This window comes from Bos indicus x Bos taurus, chromosome 8 (genome assembly GCF_003369695.1).
Source record: "Bos indicus x Bos taurus breed Angus x Brahman F1 hybrid chromosome 8, Bos_hybrid_MaternalHap_v2.0, whole genome shotgun sequence".
Lineage (NCBI taxonomy): Eukaryota > Metazoa > Chordata > Mammalia > Artiodactyla > Bovidae > Bos > Bos indicus x Bos taurus.
In genome coordinates, this window is record NC_040083.1 from 106,400,763 (window position 1) to 106,414,968 (window position 14,206).

Below are 14,206 nucleotides of genomic sequence, written 5' to 3' on the forward strand. Positions count from 1 at the left end.
CCCACTACAGTATTCTTACCTGAAGAATCCCCATGGACAGAGGAGCCTGGTGGGCTACAGTCTATGGGGTCACAAAGAGTTGGACACAACAGAGCGACTAAGCACAGCCCAAATGCCTAACAGAAGAGGTCTCCTTAAGACAGTTATGGTGCATAAAAGAGATGGTTATTGGAAGAAAGCATTGACATAAAAAGTGTTAAGGATATGACATTAAGGAAAGGAATTCAGATTGATGGTGGAGAGCAGTGAAGTTATGGACTTGGCGGCAAGTGTATTTATGGGGACTGTATTTGTAGAGAGGATATGGGTAGGAGATTCTTGGTGAATGCTGGAGCAATAAAGATGGACAGTTAAAGCTGAGTGGAATTACAAGTGATCTTGAATGCTCAAGTCATGACAAATACAAGAGAGCATTTTTCAGTTCCTAATATACATAAGCTAAGAGCTGCAAGGCAGTCTACATTCTTCATCTCATCAGATGTTTACAACAGTCCTCTGATGTAGGGGTCAGCATCCCCATTCTACAGAAGAAGAACTGGAGGCTCAGAGACATCCAGTGACTCTTCCAAAGCTAAGCAAGTTGCCACCGATGGGGCTGGGTCAGCGCTCAGACATTGCTGACCTCAAGGTAACTAATCTTTATCATTACCCAATGGTTCAACCTGGGGTCTACCACATGAATTCCAAAAAGGAACTCAATCCTCAACCTCTGTCTCAATTTATGACCTTGGCTAAATGTGTAGATCTTGGTTTTTCACTGGATACAGGAATTCACAGGATTAAGATCTAGAGAATAACAAGTGTCTACCATGCGTGCAGACACTAATTTAGTCTCAGAAACACAAAGATGATTCCAATAATAAGATACTTCCTGCCTTCAAAGAACTCTCTGTCTAGCTAAGGAGGGAGCCAGACATAAGCAAATAACATTACACAAAAATGGAGTCAGTCTTTAACACATGGATAAAGATGTGAGAGAATTCACACTTGGGAGAATTCAGGGTGAACTGTGATGGTGACTATCAGTGATCTCTTTGCCAATATACGCCATGCATGTTAAGCTTGGAAAGACAGGGAGGACTTCACTGGAATAGAATCTAATGGTTTAGTGGAAAAGAAAAGTTTGAGACTCAGACTGTTCAGTTCTTCCTGGCTCTGATACTTACTAGAGTGTCCCTCTGGGTGACTCTGTGCCTTAGTGACAGCATCTGTAAAATGGGCATCACCACGGTACCTGTTACTGACCATCAAATGAGATAGGCAAAGCATTTAGCCCCCTGCCTGGAGTAAGAAAGTGTTAATAACTGCCGATAAACATTCTTCGGGGCTAGACAGGAATTTTTCACAGAGAGAAAATGGTATGAAGTGGAAACACATGGATTTAGAACAGCACAGAGACTGGAGCTCTGCGGTGGCCTCAAAGGCCATTTTCATAAGCGGAAACATTTTTGTAGACACTGGACAATCTCTGAAGCCATGGAAGGAAGAGAGTGACATAATCAGAACCAAGTTATAGGCACTAGAGAAGTAAGAGTCAAGAGGAAGAATGACTGGCTGGAGATTATGGCGTGGACAGAAGGATGAAGCTGAGTTTGGGAGGTTAGGCAATGATGGGAGTGGCGGTCGCCCCAGACACAAAGTCACCCATGAGGTCAGAGGAAGGAGGAGACGGGGATGATGCTGCTGATGATAATGATGGGGAGGAAAGGGAGAAGGAAGAGGGACAGATCTGCTTTTTGATTGTATGCTGGCTGGCACTGTGCTGAGATGTTATGGCAAGCCAGGCAGAGACGAGTGGCTTGGAAAAGTGAAGAAACTGCCCCAAAGTGTTAGGTAACGGCAGAACCAAAATTTGAAGCTAGTCTGTCTAACTTACAGCACTCCTACTTTGACCACTAGATTCTCTGGGCAATTAAAGAGGGGGTCCAAACCCTGCTCTGTGACCCCAGTCTGAGAATGTCTCCCATGAGAACATCCTGACTATCTCACACTCTCCAAAATGACACCAGCTACACTTAAAGTGTATCCCGCTGCTCTGCTGCTGTGCTGGGCACGGGCCATAGATTGATGCTAATCTTCCCAACCACTCTAGGAGATGGCAATTCATTCCCATTCTCAGAGGAGGATGCTGGGGTCCAGAGAGGGGACCTTTACACCCAGGGACACAGGTCCTCTCTCTGCAGGGCTTTGGATGAGACGACTTCTCGGGGAGACAGTGGCGTGGGTTCTGTGAGCAGAGGGAAGCCGGAGGAAGAGGGCACCGTTCTTCCTGGCACCTTCAGAACCTGGGCAGAGTTGTGGACATCCTGGCCAGAGATGCCCGGGGGACCTACCTCGGGGCCTGCTTCTCCTCTTCCGCCTCCCTGCTGAGATGCTGCGTGGTGCTGACTGCAGCTGGCCGATCTCGATGGGCGTGTTCGCGCGGAAACTCTCCTTGAACTTCTGCATCAGGGACTCCACTGGCTCCTGCGTCGCCTCAGCCGCTGCTACAGGGTGGGCAATGGGGCTAAAGTTAGGGCTTGGCCCACCGTCAGGCCCTGGAGAACTGGGCTTGGGACCCCCACCCTCTGTGTGTCTGGAGCTCCCTCCCAGACCCAGTGATGATGCAGGAGTCACGGAGGCCAGGAGAGATGAATCTGATACCCTGCACACTTATTGGTGCAACACCTACTGTGTTTTTAAGGGCACCGCCCCCATGCCCTTGAGATATGATGGTGAACATCATCCACGATTCAAAGAATCCACAGCTTGGTAGGACACATATCCAGGCATTGCCAACACCTTGCAATAGTCCTGTGATAGAAGAATAAGAGTGCTCTAGGAGCACCAAGAAGGTCGGCTCGCCCATCCGAGGAGTCAAGGTGGGCTTCTTGGAGGAGACAATACCTCCACCAAGACCTTAAGCGAGGTTAGGAATTAGCAAATAATACAGAATCAGGGTGGAATTGCTGAAAAGATTTGGGATAAGAGAGTGCCCTGGGTGGAAGGAGAAGCATGTGCACAGACCTGAAGCCAGAAAGAACACAGTGCTTGAGTAAATGAAAGAAGTTCCGTGTGGCTGCTGTGGAGCCTGGGCAGAGCAGATGAGGCAGCAGAGGCCAGATCACCTTGAGAGCCACCTTGCGGAGTTAAATATTTTTATCGCAAAGGCAAAAGGTGATTGTCGAAAGGTTTTAAAGAAGAAATTGGTATGTTCCAGTTAAGTCCCTGTGATAACAATTGCTAACCAGAGTGTGGAGTACACACACAGAGGCTTTTGCAAGAGCCAGCCAGAGACGAGGAAGCCTGAACCAGAACAGTGGCAGGAAAGGCAGACAGCAGCCCTGGGGCGAACATCATTTCAGGAGACTGGTGGCTGAGCTGGTAAAGAATCCGCCTGCAACATGGGAGACCTGGGTTTGATCCCTGGGTTGGGAAGATCCCCTGGTGAAGGGAGCAGCTACCCAATCCAGTATTTTGGCCTGGAGAATTCCATGGACTGTGTAGTCCATGGGGTCGCAGAGTCAGACACGACTGAGTGACTTTCACACACACATACTATGGTGCTGTGATATACAGACTGCTTGGTACAAGAGCCCCATTTCACTAAGGGAAGCTGAGGTTCTCCCCAGACAAGGCATACAACTTGCTCTAAGCTACTAAGCAGTGGAGTCAAGCCTTCTAAACCCTACTCCAATGTTCCATGTGTTTCAATACCCTCCAAGGAGCTTCCGGTAGCCACACTTTCAGAAATTTCTAAATTGAGTCTGGTAGAAAGTTACAGGCAATGGAGAGAGTGATGTCAAAAGGGCAGAGGGAAAAAAACGTTGAAGATAAAAGTGAAAAGAAAAAAACAAAACACAGAAGAACTTGAGAAGGAAGCAGAGAGCCAACATAAAAGAAGAGGAGAGGAAATGAGAAAGAAGAAAAGGAGACTGGCTGAATGGTCTCTGGGCCTTTGTTCTGAGAAATCCCCAAAGACAGTCCAGACTTTGAAATCTTCAGACTCAGCCCTCCCTCCACTGACATCTCCAGAGGCCGGGAAAGTTCTTCAGTTTAAGCCACCTGCTGTCTGATGACAAGGAACGGGATGTGCCCAAGATTCCTGTTTCTTTGATGGGCCTTTTCCAGAGTGGACAAAGAAGGCTTCTGAACATCCAAACACCAATTTTAAGGAGATCCTGTTTTCTCAGGAAGTTTTATCAGCTTAGACACAGATGTGTCTGCAGGGTAGCTCCTTCCCAGAGGGCTGGTTTGGGTATCAGACGCTGAGAAACCTCATCTTCAGGGACATAGAGGGGAATCTAAGCTTGCTAAGGAAAAGACAATGGACAATACAAGTGGCCCTGTGGTAGCACAGTGTACACATATGCCTCTCCTGATGTCCGTATCCCCAGGTACCTCAGTTAAGTCTACTTAAAGGTGAGCCAAGAAGAAAGTCCCAAACACAGGTCTACTTCTCCAAGCCTATGATACAGAATCCTCCAGCAAAAGCCTACAATCCCTTCTGAGAAGTATAGTCACACCCAATCCTGATGCTTTAAACCTGGAAAGGAGACTGATCTACACAAAAGTCTCAGAATTGGGCTATCCTGTGGCCCAAAGTCCAGAGCAAGTCACAGTCTGGGATCCAACAAGGTTGGGGGCGGGGTGGGGACCCACACATATCTGTCAAGATCCATGGATTCATTCATCTCCACGCTCATTCACTCCTATGCTATTTTCAGAAAATATGTCTTGGTCTGCTTGGGCTTACATAACAAAAATCATAGACTGGATAATGTAAACTGGTCAGATTCTCATTTGAAGATGGCTCCTTCTTACTGTTTGTCCATGTGGGCTTTTCTCAGTGTATCCATGCTGAGAGGGAAGTGGGGTGGGGAGAGGGTGGGAAGGAGGGAGGGAGGGAGATGTCTTCCTCTTCTTATGAGGACACAAACCCTATTTAATTAGGACCCCAACCTTATTTTCTCACTGAATTTAATGACCTATCAAAAGTCTTGTCTCCAATACACTCACACTGGGGGTTAGGGCGTCAATATGTGAATTGTGGAATACACGGATCAGTCTATAGCAGACTACATTTGGAGATGGGACCTTTAGAATGTAATTAAGATTAAGGAGATCATAAAATCGGGGCCCTAATCATATAGCACGGTGGCCTTAGAAGAACAGAAAGATTCCTCCCATCCCCAGTGAGGACACCAAGAGAGGGTGGCCATTTACATGGCATAAAGAAAGCCTTCACTAGAACCCGAGCATGCTGACGCCCTCCAGAACTGGGGAAAAGTAAATGTCTGTTCTTTAAGCCGCCCAGTGTGTGGTGTTTTGCTATGGCGGGCTAGTCACATTGAGGGTTAAGGCTTCAGCATATGCATTTGAGGGGACATAAACTTCTGGTCCAGAACAGGGTATGATGGCAGAAACAACAACAAACAAAACTCCTTTGTGGTGCTCACCATGTGAACAGGAAGGCCAACAGTAATGACGCGGATGACAAGAGCAACGCAACATTTGCAAGTGATACGCACCAGAAAGGAGAAGTGAAAGATGAGCAACCCCACTCCTGGCATACACACCAAGGAAACCAGAACGGAAAGAGACGTGTGTACCCCGATGTTCATCGCAGCACTGTTTATAATAGCCAGGACATGGAAGCAACCTAGATGTCCATCAGCAGATGAATAGATAAGAAAGCTGTGGTACATATACACAATGGAGTATTACTCAGCCATTAAAAAGAACACATTTGAATCAGTTCTAATAAGGTGGATGAAACTGGAGCCTATTATACACAGTGAAGTAAGCCAGAAAGAAAAACACCAATACAGTATACTAACACATATATATGGAATTTAGAAAGATGGTAATGATAACCCTGTGTGCGAGACAGCAAAAGAGACACAGATGTATAGAACAGTCTTTTGGACTCTGTGGGAGAGGGAGAGGGTGGGATGATTTGGGAGAATGGCATTGAAACATGTATAATATCATATAAGAAATGAATCGCCAGGCCAGGTTCAATGCATGATACAGGATGCTTGGGGCTGGTGCACTGGGATGACCCAGAGGGATGGTACGGGGAGGGAGGGTGGGAGGGGGGTTCAGGATGGGGAACACGTGTATATCCGTGGCAGATTCATGTTGATGTATGGCAAAATCAGTACAGTATTATAAAGTAATTAGCCTCCAATTAAAATAAATAAATGTATATTGAAAAAACAGACTATGCTGGAGGACTATGCCTTTGTCTAGGAAAGCCATAGAAATTGTTTCAAGGACGTGAGCAGCATGACTAAGCTCTGGCAAGAGTATGAGTTAATCAGGTGAAAAGGGAGCTGTCGGTGGGGCTGAAGGGGAAGAAATCAGAGGAGTCAGAAGAAAGAGTCTAAACAAAGACCCATGGGGAGCAGAAATGTGGAAGGGGCTCCAATCACCACTGCAGCTGAAGTGCTGAAAGCAAGTGGTATGAGATCATCTAGAGAGGTAGGAAACCCCAGTACTAACACTAACCTTGACCTTCACCCTAACCCTCACTCTTCTGGGTCTTATCAAGGAGAACATGGTGACGGTTTTAGGTGGCAGATCTTCATTGAGGGAAGATGGCTCTGGTGGTAGCAAGAAGAATTCACTGGAGAAGGTCAGAAATAGAAGTGAGAAGGCTAAATAGGAAGGTGGTGTCAGAGCACAGAAGTCTGTATATGAGACGTACACGATCTAACCCATGTATGAGATGCTAGACTAGCAGAGGTGGAGACAGAAATACAGGAGATGGATCAGGAGAGAGCAGAGACAGAAATGGCAGAGTGGTGGAGACAGAGCAAGGGGGAAATGTGAGAGCTATTTTGTAGGTGTAACTCCTACAGGAGGGGTGACTGACTGGAAAGGGAGGATAAGGGAGAGGGAGGTGGAGAGGATGACTCCAGTTCTGGCAGAACAAGGTACCTCTCAATGAGAGGAGAGACATCAGAAGAGGAATGAATGTGAGTTTAGTTTTAGGGAAGGGTACTTGATGCCTCCCAGATGTCCGCGTGGAGAGGGTTGAATAGGTGTGGGTCTTGTATTCACCAGAGAGAAACTGGACTCTACAGAGGCTCTACACACACATTCTTTGAAACAGGTATAAAGGGAGTGTGTGTAATGATTAAGAACATTAGCTTCTGACACAGTGCAGGCTATGGAACACGGAACCACTCCTGGCCTGCACTATCTGATCTCTCTTTGACCCCTAGACCCATCTTCCAAACACAGGTTCATTCTGCTCCTCTCTGTTTCCTGGAGGCATACCCTCAATGGGCTACTTTGCAGGTCTTCCTTATCTGGCTACTGGTTGAGTTCTCCCAGGGAGATGGCCTGGAAGGATCTGGGAGGAGATTTGAGGGGATGTTTTCCCTTGTTCCTTTCCTGTTTCCACATCATATTTCTGATAGAGACTGGGGCCCTTAGGGCTTCTCTCGTGGCTCAGATGGTAAACAATCCGCCTGCAATGCAGGAGACCTGGGTTCGATCCTTGGGTTGGGATGAACCCCTGGAGAAGAGCATGGCAACCCACTTCAGTATTACTGCCTGGAGAATCCCAGGGACAGAGAAATGATGCCGGCTACACTCCATGGGGTCACAAAGAGTCGTCAAATGACTGACCTCCACAATCGAAACTTCTGCCACGGCCCCTTTTCCACAACCAGTTCTCAGAGACGCTAATAAAACCCTGCCCTCTCCCTGCCCCCTCAGTTCTAGGAATTGGTAGTGGGCTTCCTGATACTTATTTTTTCCTGGTTCCTCCCCATTGATTCTCTGCATTCTGACTTTTCTCTATAAATAGTCACTTCGTTGAATTTCTCCTAAAAATCTCATTGGAGGATGCCTTCTTTGCCCAGCTGGAACCTCGACTGATACATCATCCCTTTTCATCGTGCTCTGACATTCAGCAACTCCAAAAGGTCAGCCTCTTCCTAGCCTGTTATTTCTGCTTTCCTTTCTCCTAAGCTGATGCCGATCTGACCAGCTGGGAGCAGAGGAAGATACACAGAGAGGCAAGGTTTGCTCCCCTGGGCTGCAGGGGTTTCTGATCCCAACCATAGCAAATCCTATCCATCTGTTTGGCTGCTCTTGCCTTGGTGACGGTGCCAGGAGCCCAGACAGGCTTAGAGCGGGAAGTGCTTATGCAAACCCCTCCATGGCCTCTTTCATCCTCGGTAACTCTCTCTCCCGCCCCCGTCCCTCTCAATCCCATCCGGTAGCTCTATCAATATCAATATATCAAGTTGTCCAAACAAGCCACATTACCTCCTGGTACCCGCTGAGCTCTGCCTCCCCAGAGCAGCAAAATGCTCACCCGTCGCCTGGATGAATGCAACAGATGGTACTTAATCTGAGCATCGCGGCAGGCCCGGGAAAGGGAGGGGGAAGAGGGGGAAGCGGCCTCTTTCTAATTGACATATGAGAGATTGTCAAGCTTAATGGGAATGAACCGCTGGGGCCCGAGGAGACTGAAGCCCCAGCCCCAAGCCAAGATGGAGAAAAGAGAACAGGAAAAAGGTGCAGGGAGGAGGGAGATGAAGCAAGAATGGAAAGGAAAGCTGTGCTCTGGAATCAAGGTCAGGGTGTGGAAACGAGAGATGGAAGAGTGGAAAGGAGATGAGAGAGCTGGAAAACAATAAAGAGAAGGGAAAGGGAAGGATACGGAGGATAGGGGAGGAGACAGAGACAGCGAGAGGAGGGCGAAGACAAGGCAGACCCGAGTGCCTCTGCAGAGGCATAAAGGTTGTGTTGGTTTTCAGACACCAGGCAAGCTTCAGCCTGATATGCCACCCTACAGCACAGGCACCGCCTGCCCTGTCTACAGTGGTATTCACCAAGGCCATGTTCAAACACTCATGCACTCCTCTCTCCAACACAGACTGTGAGGTCGACCACTGAAACTTGTCTGGGTTTGGGTTCAAGTTCCTGTATTACTTTATCATCATCCTCTTTAATATTTCTAGATTCATCCAGTCTATTTATAAAGAAAACTCATGATTCTTGAAAAATTCACCAATTCTCTGCCAGGCAAGGAGGCTGACTTTTTTTTTTTTTTTAATGTTTGCTCACTTATTCCTCCTAACAGCTTTGAAAAGTGTTATTAGCTATTTAGAAATGAGGAAATTGAAGATTGGAAAAGTTAAATAGTCTCCGAGGGTCACACCCTTGAAAATGGCAGAGCTGGGATTTAGACTCAGGTTATGACTGGTGGCTCAGATGGTGAAGAATCTCCCTGCAATGCAGGAGACCCAGGTTCAGTCCCTGAGTCTGGAACATGCCCTGGAGAAGGGAATGGCTACCCACTCCAGTATTCTTGCCTGGAGAATCCCACAGACAGAGGAGCCTGGCGGGCTACAGTCCATGGGGTTGCAGAGTCAGACAGGACTGAGGGACTAACACTTCACCTTCACTATGACTCAGAACCCGGCTCCATTCACTGTTCCACCCTATACATACCCTTCCTGGCCTGCCTGGTGGACAGACATGGATATCCTAGTCTTTGAGTTTGGAGATGACTTCTCTGAGCCTGGAAAGGGACTCTGACAGCTTAGCCACCCGTCTTAAATCAACTGGACATGAGTTCCCTGCAATCTGGTCCTGGCTGGAGCCAGGGGCTTGCCTTGGCTACAGTCAGACCTGCTTTGCCAAGAACCTTGTTCAGTGTCGATGCTCAAGACTGTCCAGCCTGGAGGGCCTAGACTCAGCTCATGCCCCATGCTGTCAGTTCTGTCGCCCTATAGAACTGCGTTCAGAGAACCAACCAACAGGTAGGCAACCACTTGTCCACACTGCCTCGTGCAATGTGTGAGAAAGTCTCCCCAAGTTCCAGTGTCAGCTCTGCCAGTGAATGATGGAGACACTCCCTTCTCATTTACAACCCTCAGTTTCTCTAAATGTCTGCAGGGTTTGGGGGAGGATTAAATGTAATTATGTACATAAACTGTCTAACAGAGCTTCTAGAATGCAGTCAGTGATCAACCCAGCTCCCTCTCACTCTTTAGCTTCATGATTGCTCAGTTCATTCATCTATCCATCCATCCATCCATTTATTCATTCACTGTGAAAGGCATCTGCGATATAAGATACCTAGTTTGAAAATTACTTTAGGTATATATTTCCCCTTTTACTCAGATGTGAAAATAGAGGCACCAAGAGACAAAGTCATCAAAAAATGTCAGCAGCGGAACAAGGTGCGGCACTGAGGTCTCCAATTTCTGAATCCAGTTTCCCCAAAGTATAGAATAATATTCATCTCAGACCTTGTGATGGTCAATTTTATGTGTCAACTTCACAAAGCTGTAATACCCAGCTATTTAGCCAAACATCTCCCTAGATGTTTCTGTGAAGACATTATTTAGATGAGATTAATACTTTAATTAGTAAATTTTGAGTAAGATGGCCCTCTCTAATGTAGATGGGCTTCATCCAGTTAGTTGAAGGCCTCACCAGAAAAGAAGAAGAAAGGAACTTCTTCCGAGAAGAAAGGAACTCTGCTAGCAGACTGCCTTCAGACCTGAGCTGCAACAACTCTTCCCTGGATTTCTAGTCTCCTGAGTGAGTGAGTGAAAGTCGCTCAGTCGTGTCCGACTTGTTGCAACCCCATGGACTGTAGCCCACCAGGCTCCTCTGTCCATGGAATTCTCTAGGCAAGAATACTGGAGTGGGTTGCTGTTCCCTTCTCCAGGGGATCTTCCAGACCCAGGGATCAAACCCAGGTCTCCTGCATTGCAGGCAGACTCTTTACCATCTGAGCCACCAGGGAAGCCCCCTCTAACCTCCTAGCCTACCCTGAAAATATTGGACCTGTCAGTCTCCACAACACATGAGAAGATCCCTTAAATCTCAACAGACTGATAGATATCTAACCAATAGATGATGTATGTATATGAATATGGATATGAATATGGATATATGGGGTATAGAACCTGCCTGCCAATGCAGGAGACACAAGAGACACGGGTTCAATCCCTGGGTCAGGAGGATCCCCTGGAGAAGGAAATGGCAATCTATTCCATTATTTTTGCCTGGAAAATCCCCATGGACAAAGGAGCCTGGCGGGCTACAGTCCACGGGGTCACAGAGTTGGACAGTGATTGACTAAGCACAGCACAGCACAGGTAATCAGAGAAGGCATCCCGAACATGAAGAACACTTCGGCTAGGAAGATCTGGTAGAGATGGAAAGAACCATCAAATTTGGAAGGTGTGAGAATCCAGTTCCAGAATCCAACATTCCCTCTCATACAGGAATCATCTTTTCAATAAATAAAGAAGTAGCAAAGAAAACAGCCAGGGTCCCCTAACCAGCTGAGAATGCTCCACGACTAAATTTAAAACTCACGTACACATATATTTTTTTTTTAAATGACCAGCTCTTCCCAATTCTCAGGGATAAAAACTGATGGATAGAATTTTCTCACTTTTTAGTTTTCTCTTCCACGAATGTTCTTAAACCTTTGGTGCCTGGCACAACTTATCTTCAAACAAGTGCCTGCAGACAAGACAAATGAACAAACAGCAACAAATACAAATTGAAAAGCTTGGGACTAGCCTTTTCTTATATATATGATCTTGGGTCTGTCAGTTAATACTGCAGACTTGTAAGGTGGTAATAATTTCTGCTGGAGAACTGCACTGAGTTTGAATGATGGAATTAAATACAGCGATATTTTCCTCTGCTCTGTTAAAAACACAATACCTTCCAGGTTCCAAGTTCCTAGCCAGGACACAGATGGTCTCAAAGATTCTTTCCAGCTCTGTGGCCTTGTAGTTATAAATGTAAATGAAATGTGCTTTCAACAAGATGAACACAATAACCACAGGCTTAACTGCATGCTTCAGTCTGTAAAGCACTTTCATCTCTCTCAACTAACTCTGTCTTCATGTGTGTGTGTGTTGTTTGTTATTTGCTTAGTTATGTCTGACTCTTTGTGACCCCAAAGACTGTAGCCCACCAGGACCCTCTGTCCATGGAATTCTCCAGGGCTGGGTAGCCATTCCCTTCTACAGGGGATCATCCTGACTCTGGGGTCAAACCTAGGTCTCCTGCATTGCAGGCAGATTCTTCACTGTCTGAGCCACCAGAGAAGCCCAATGCTGTCTTTACTACAGAAGGACCATAGAGGCAGAGGAGTTTTCCAGAGGATGGGCTGGAGTTTATACCGGAAATCAACAAGTCCTGTTCAAGGGAGAAAGGATCAAGCAAACAGACAGGCTAGGCCAAAGACTTCTTGGTCACTTTATTAACACCTTGGTAGCAAGGCATGGCTATGGAAAGGCTTCAGAACTAGCCACAGTTTGGAATTTTAGCTATGTTTCTCATTAGCTGCAATACTTGGGTAAATTGCTTAACTCTTCAGAGCCTCTGCTTCTCCAAGTGTTAAAATGGGGTTTGCAATTTCAACTTCATAGAGCTGTTTTTGGATTAAATGAGATGTTAAAAATGCTTATCACAGTGCCTGATACAGAGTAAGCATTTTAAAGATGAGACTTAATATTGTTACTGCCAAAAAGATCTTAGACCATCAGTCACAGCAAATCCAAATCTTCTACCCAACCCCAGATGGTGTGTGTGTGCCTAGAATCTGATGGAACAAACTCACAGTCACTAGTCAGATTCTTCTCCTAGATTCATCCTTTTCATAACTGCAAAGGAAGGCCATGTATGTGGCTCAGCACTCCTCAGCACTAGAGGGCCACCCACACTCCACAACTGGAATTCTTCATCTGACACCATTCTTGGGTGGTAAATCCTAAGGTGGGCATTAGGGATACAGTAATAAATTGAAATATAGAGCCTTCTTTCAGAGAAGGCAATGGCAACCTACTCTAGTACTCTCGCCTTGAAAATCCCATGGACGGAGGAGCCTGGTAGGCTGCAGTCCATGGGGTCGCGAAGAGTCGGACACGACTGAGCAGCTTCACTTTCACTTTTCACTTTCATGCATTGGAGAAGAAAATGGCAACCCACTCCAGTGTTCTTGGCTGGAGAATCCCAGGGATGGGGGTGCCTGGTGGGCTGCCATCTATGGGGTCGCACAGAGTCAGACAACTGAAACGACTTAGCAGCAGCAGCAGCAGCAGCAGCAGCAGAACCAGAGCCTTCTTTAAAACACAACACTGTTCAGTGGAAGAGCCAAATATAGATAAGAAAAATATACTGTACTAAGTGCCCAGTGATGAGATGACTGAAAATGAGTTTTCTAATTCCTTTTGCAAATGGAAAAGCTATAGAGAATTCCCAGCAGAGCTGTGAACTTGGCTGACACTTAAAAAAGGCAGAACCAGGTAAAGAGGATGACAAAGAGAGTAGAATCAGTAGGGAAAAGGGAGAAGGCAATGGCACCCCACTCCAGTGCTCTTGCCTGGGAAATTCCATGGATGGAGGAGCCTAGTAGGCTGCAGTCCATGGGGTCGCTAAGAGTCGGACACGACTGAGCGACTTCACTTTCCCTTTTCACTTTAATGCGTTGGAGAAGGAAATGGCAACCCACTCCAGTGTTCTTGCCTGGAGAATCTCAGGGACAGAGGAGCCCGGTGGGCTGCCGTCTATGGGGCTGCACAGATTCGGACACGACTGAAGTGACTTAGCAGCAGCAGCAAGGAAAAGGGGGGAAAGAAATGTAGAGAAAATCCTATACAGTTCGGTTTTTCAAGAGCTTCAAGTGAGAAGTGATTGTACAAAGAACATCCATCTTTGAGCAAGGAAGGTGGGCGTGGCTCTTTCTGAGGACTCCTACCTCCCTTCCCGGTTCGGTTCAGTTCAGTCGCTCAGTCTTGTCTGACTCTGTGACCCCATGGACTGCAGCACACCAGGACTCCCTGTTGATCACCAACTCCCAGAGCTCACTCAAACTCATGTCCATTGAGTCGGTGATGCCATCCAACCATCTCATCGGCTGTCAGCCCCTTCTCCTCCCGCCTTCACTCCTTCCCATCATCAGGGTCTTTTCAAATGAGTCACTACTTCACATCAGGTGACCATGGTTCAAAAGGTCCATTTCTTTTGAGAGCCCTGCTACCCAGCTTCATAATCTTTCCTGTGCCTTTTTTTATTTATCTCAGACACCCAAGGTGTAGCGAGGGCATGCAGTTTAGGAATCTGATAGACCTGCATTTAACCTTCATTCTATCACTTATTCATTAGGGGACTCCACATCTCTAAGCCTCAGTTCTCCATAAGTAAAACCTTGAGCATAAGTCTGCTC

General features: G+C 46.8%; 1 protein-coding gene across 3 annotated transcripts in view; it reads right to left on the reverse strand.

The window, feature by feature from the left end:
* The window catches only part of ASTN2 (astrotactin 2), a 1,048,656-nt gene that overhangs the window by 741,062 nt on the left and 293,388 nt on the right, over positions 1–14,206 (reverse strand). For 2 of the 3 annotated variants that reach the window (XM_027550639.1, XM_027550638.1), the window contains exon 4: positions 2,334–2,486. The exons of the other annotated variant lie outside the window; for it this stretch is intronic. In XM_027550639.1, coding sequence (XP_027406440.1) covers positions 2,334–2,486 — 153 coding nt within the window. The remainder of the gene's footprint in view (positions 1–2,333; positions 2,487–14,206) is intronic. 3 annotated transcript variants of the gene reach the window in all.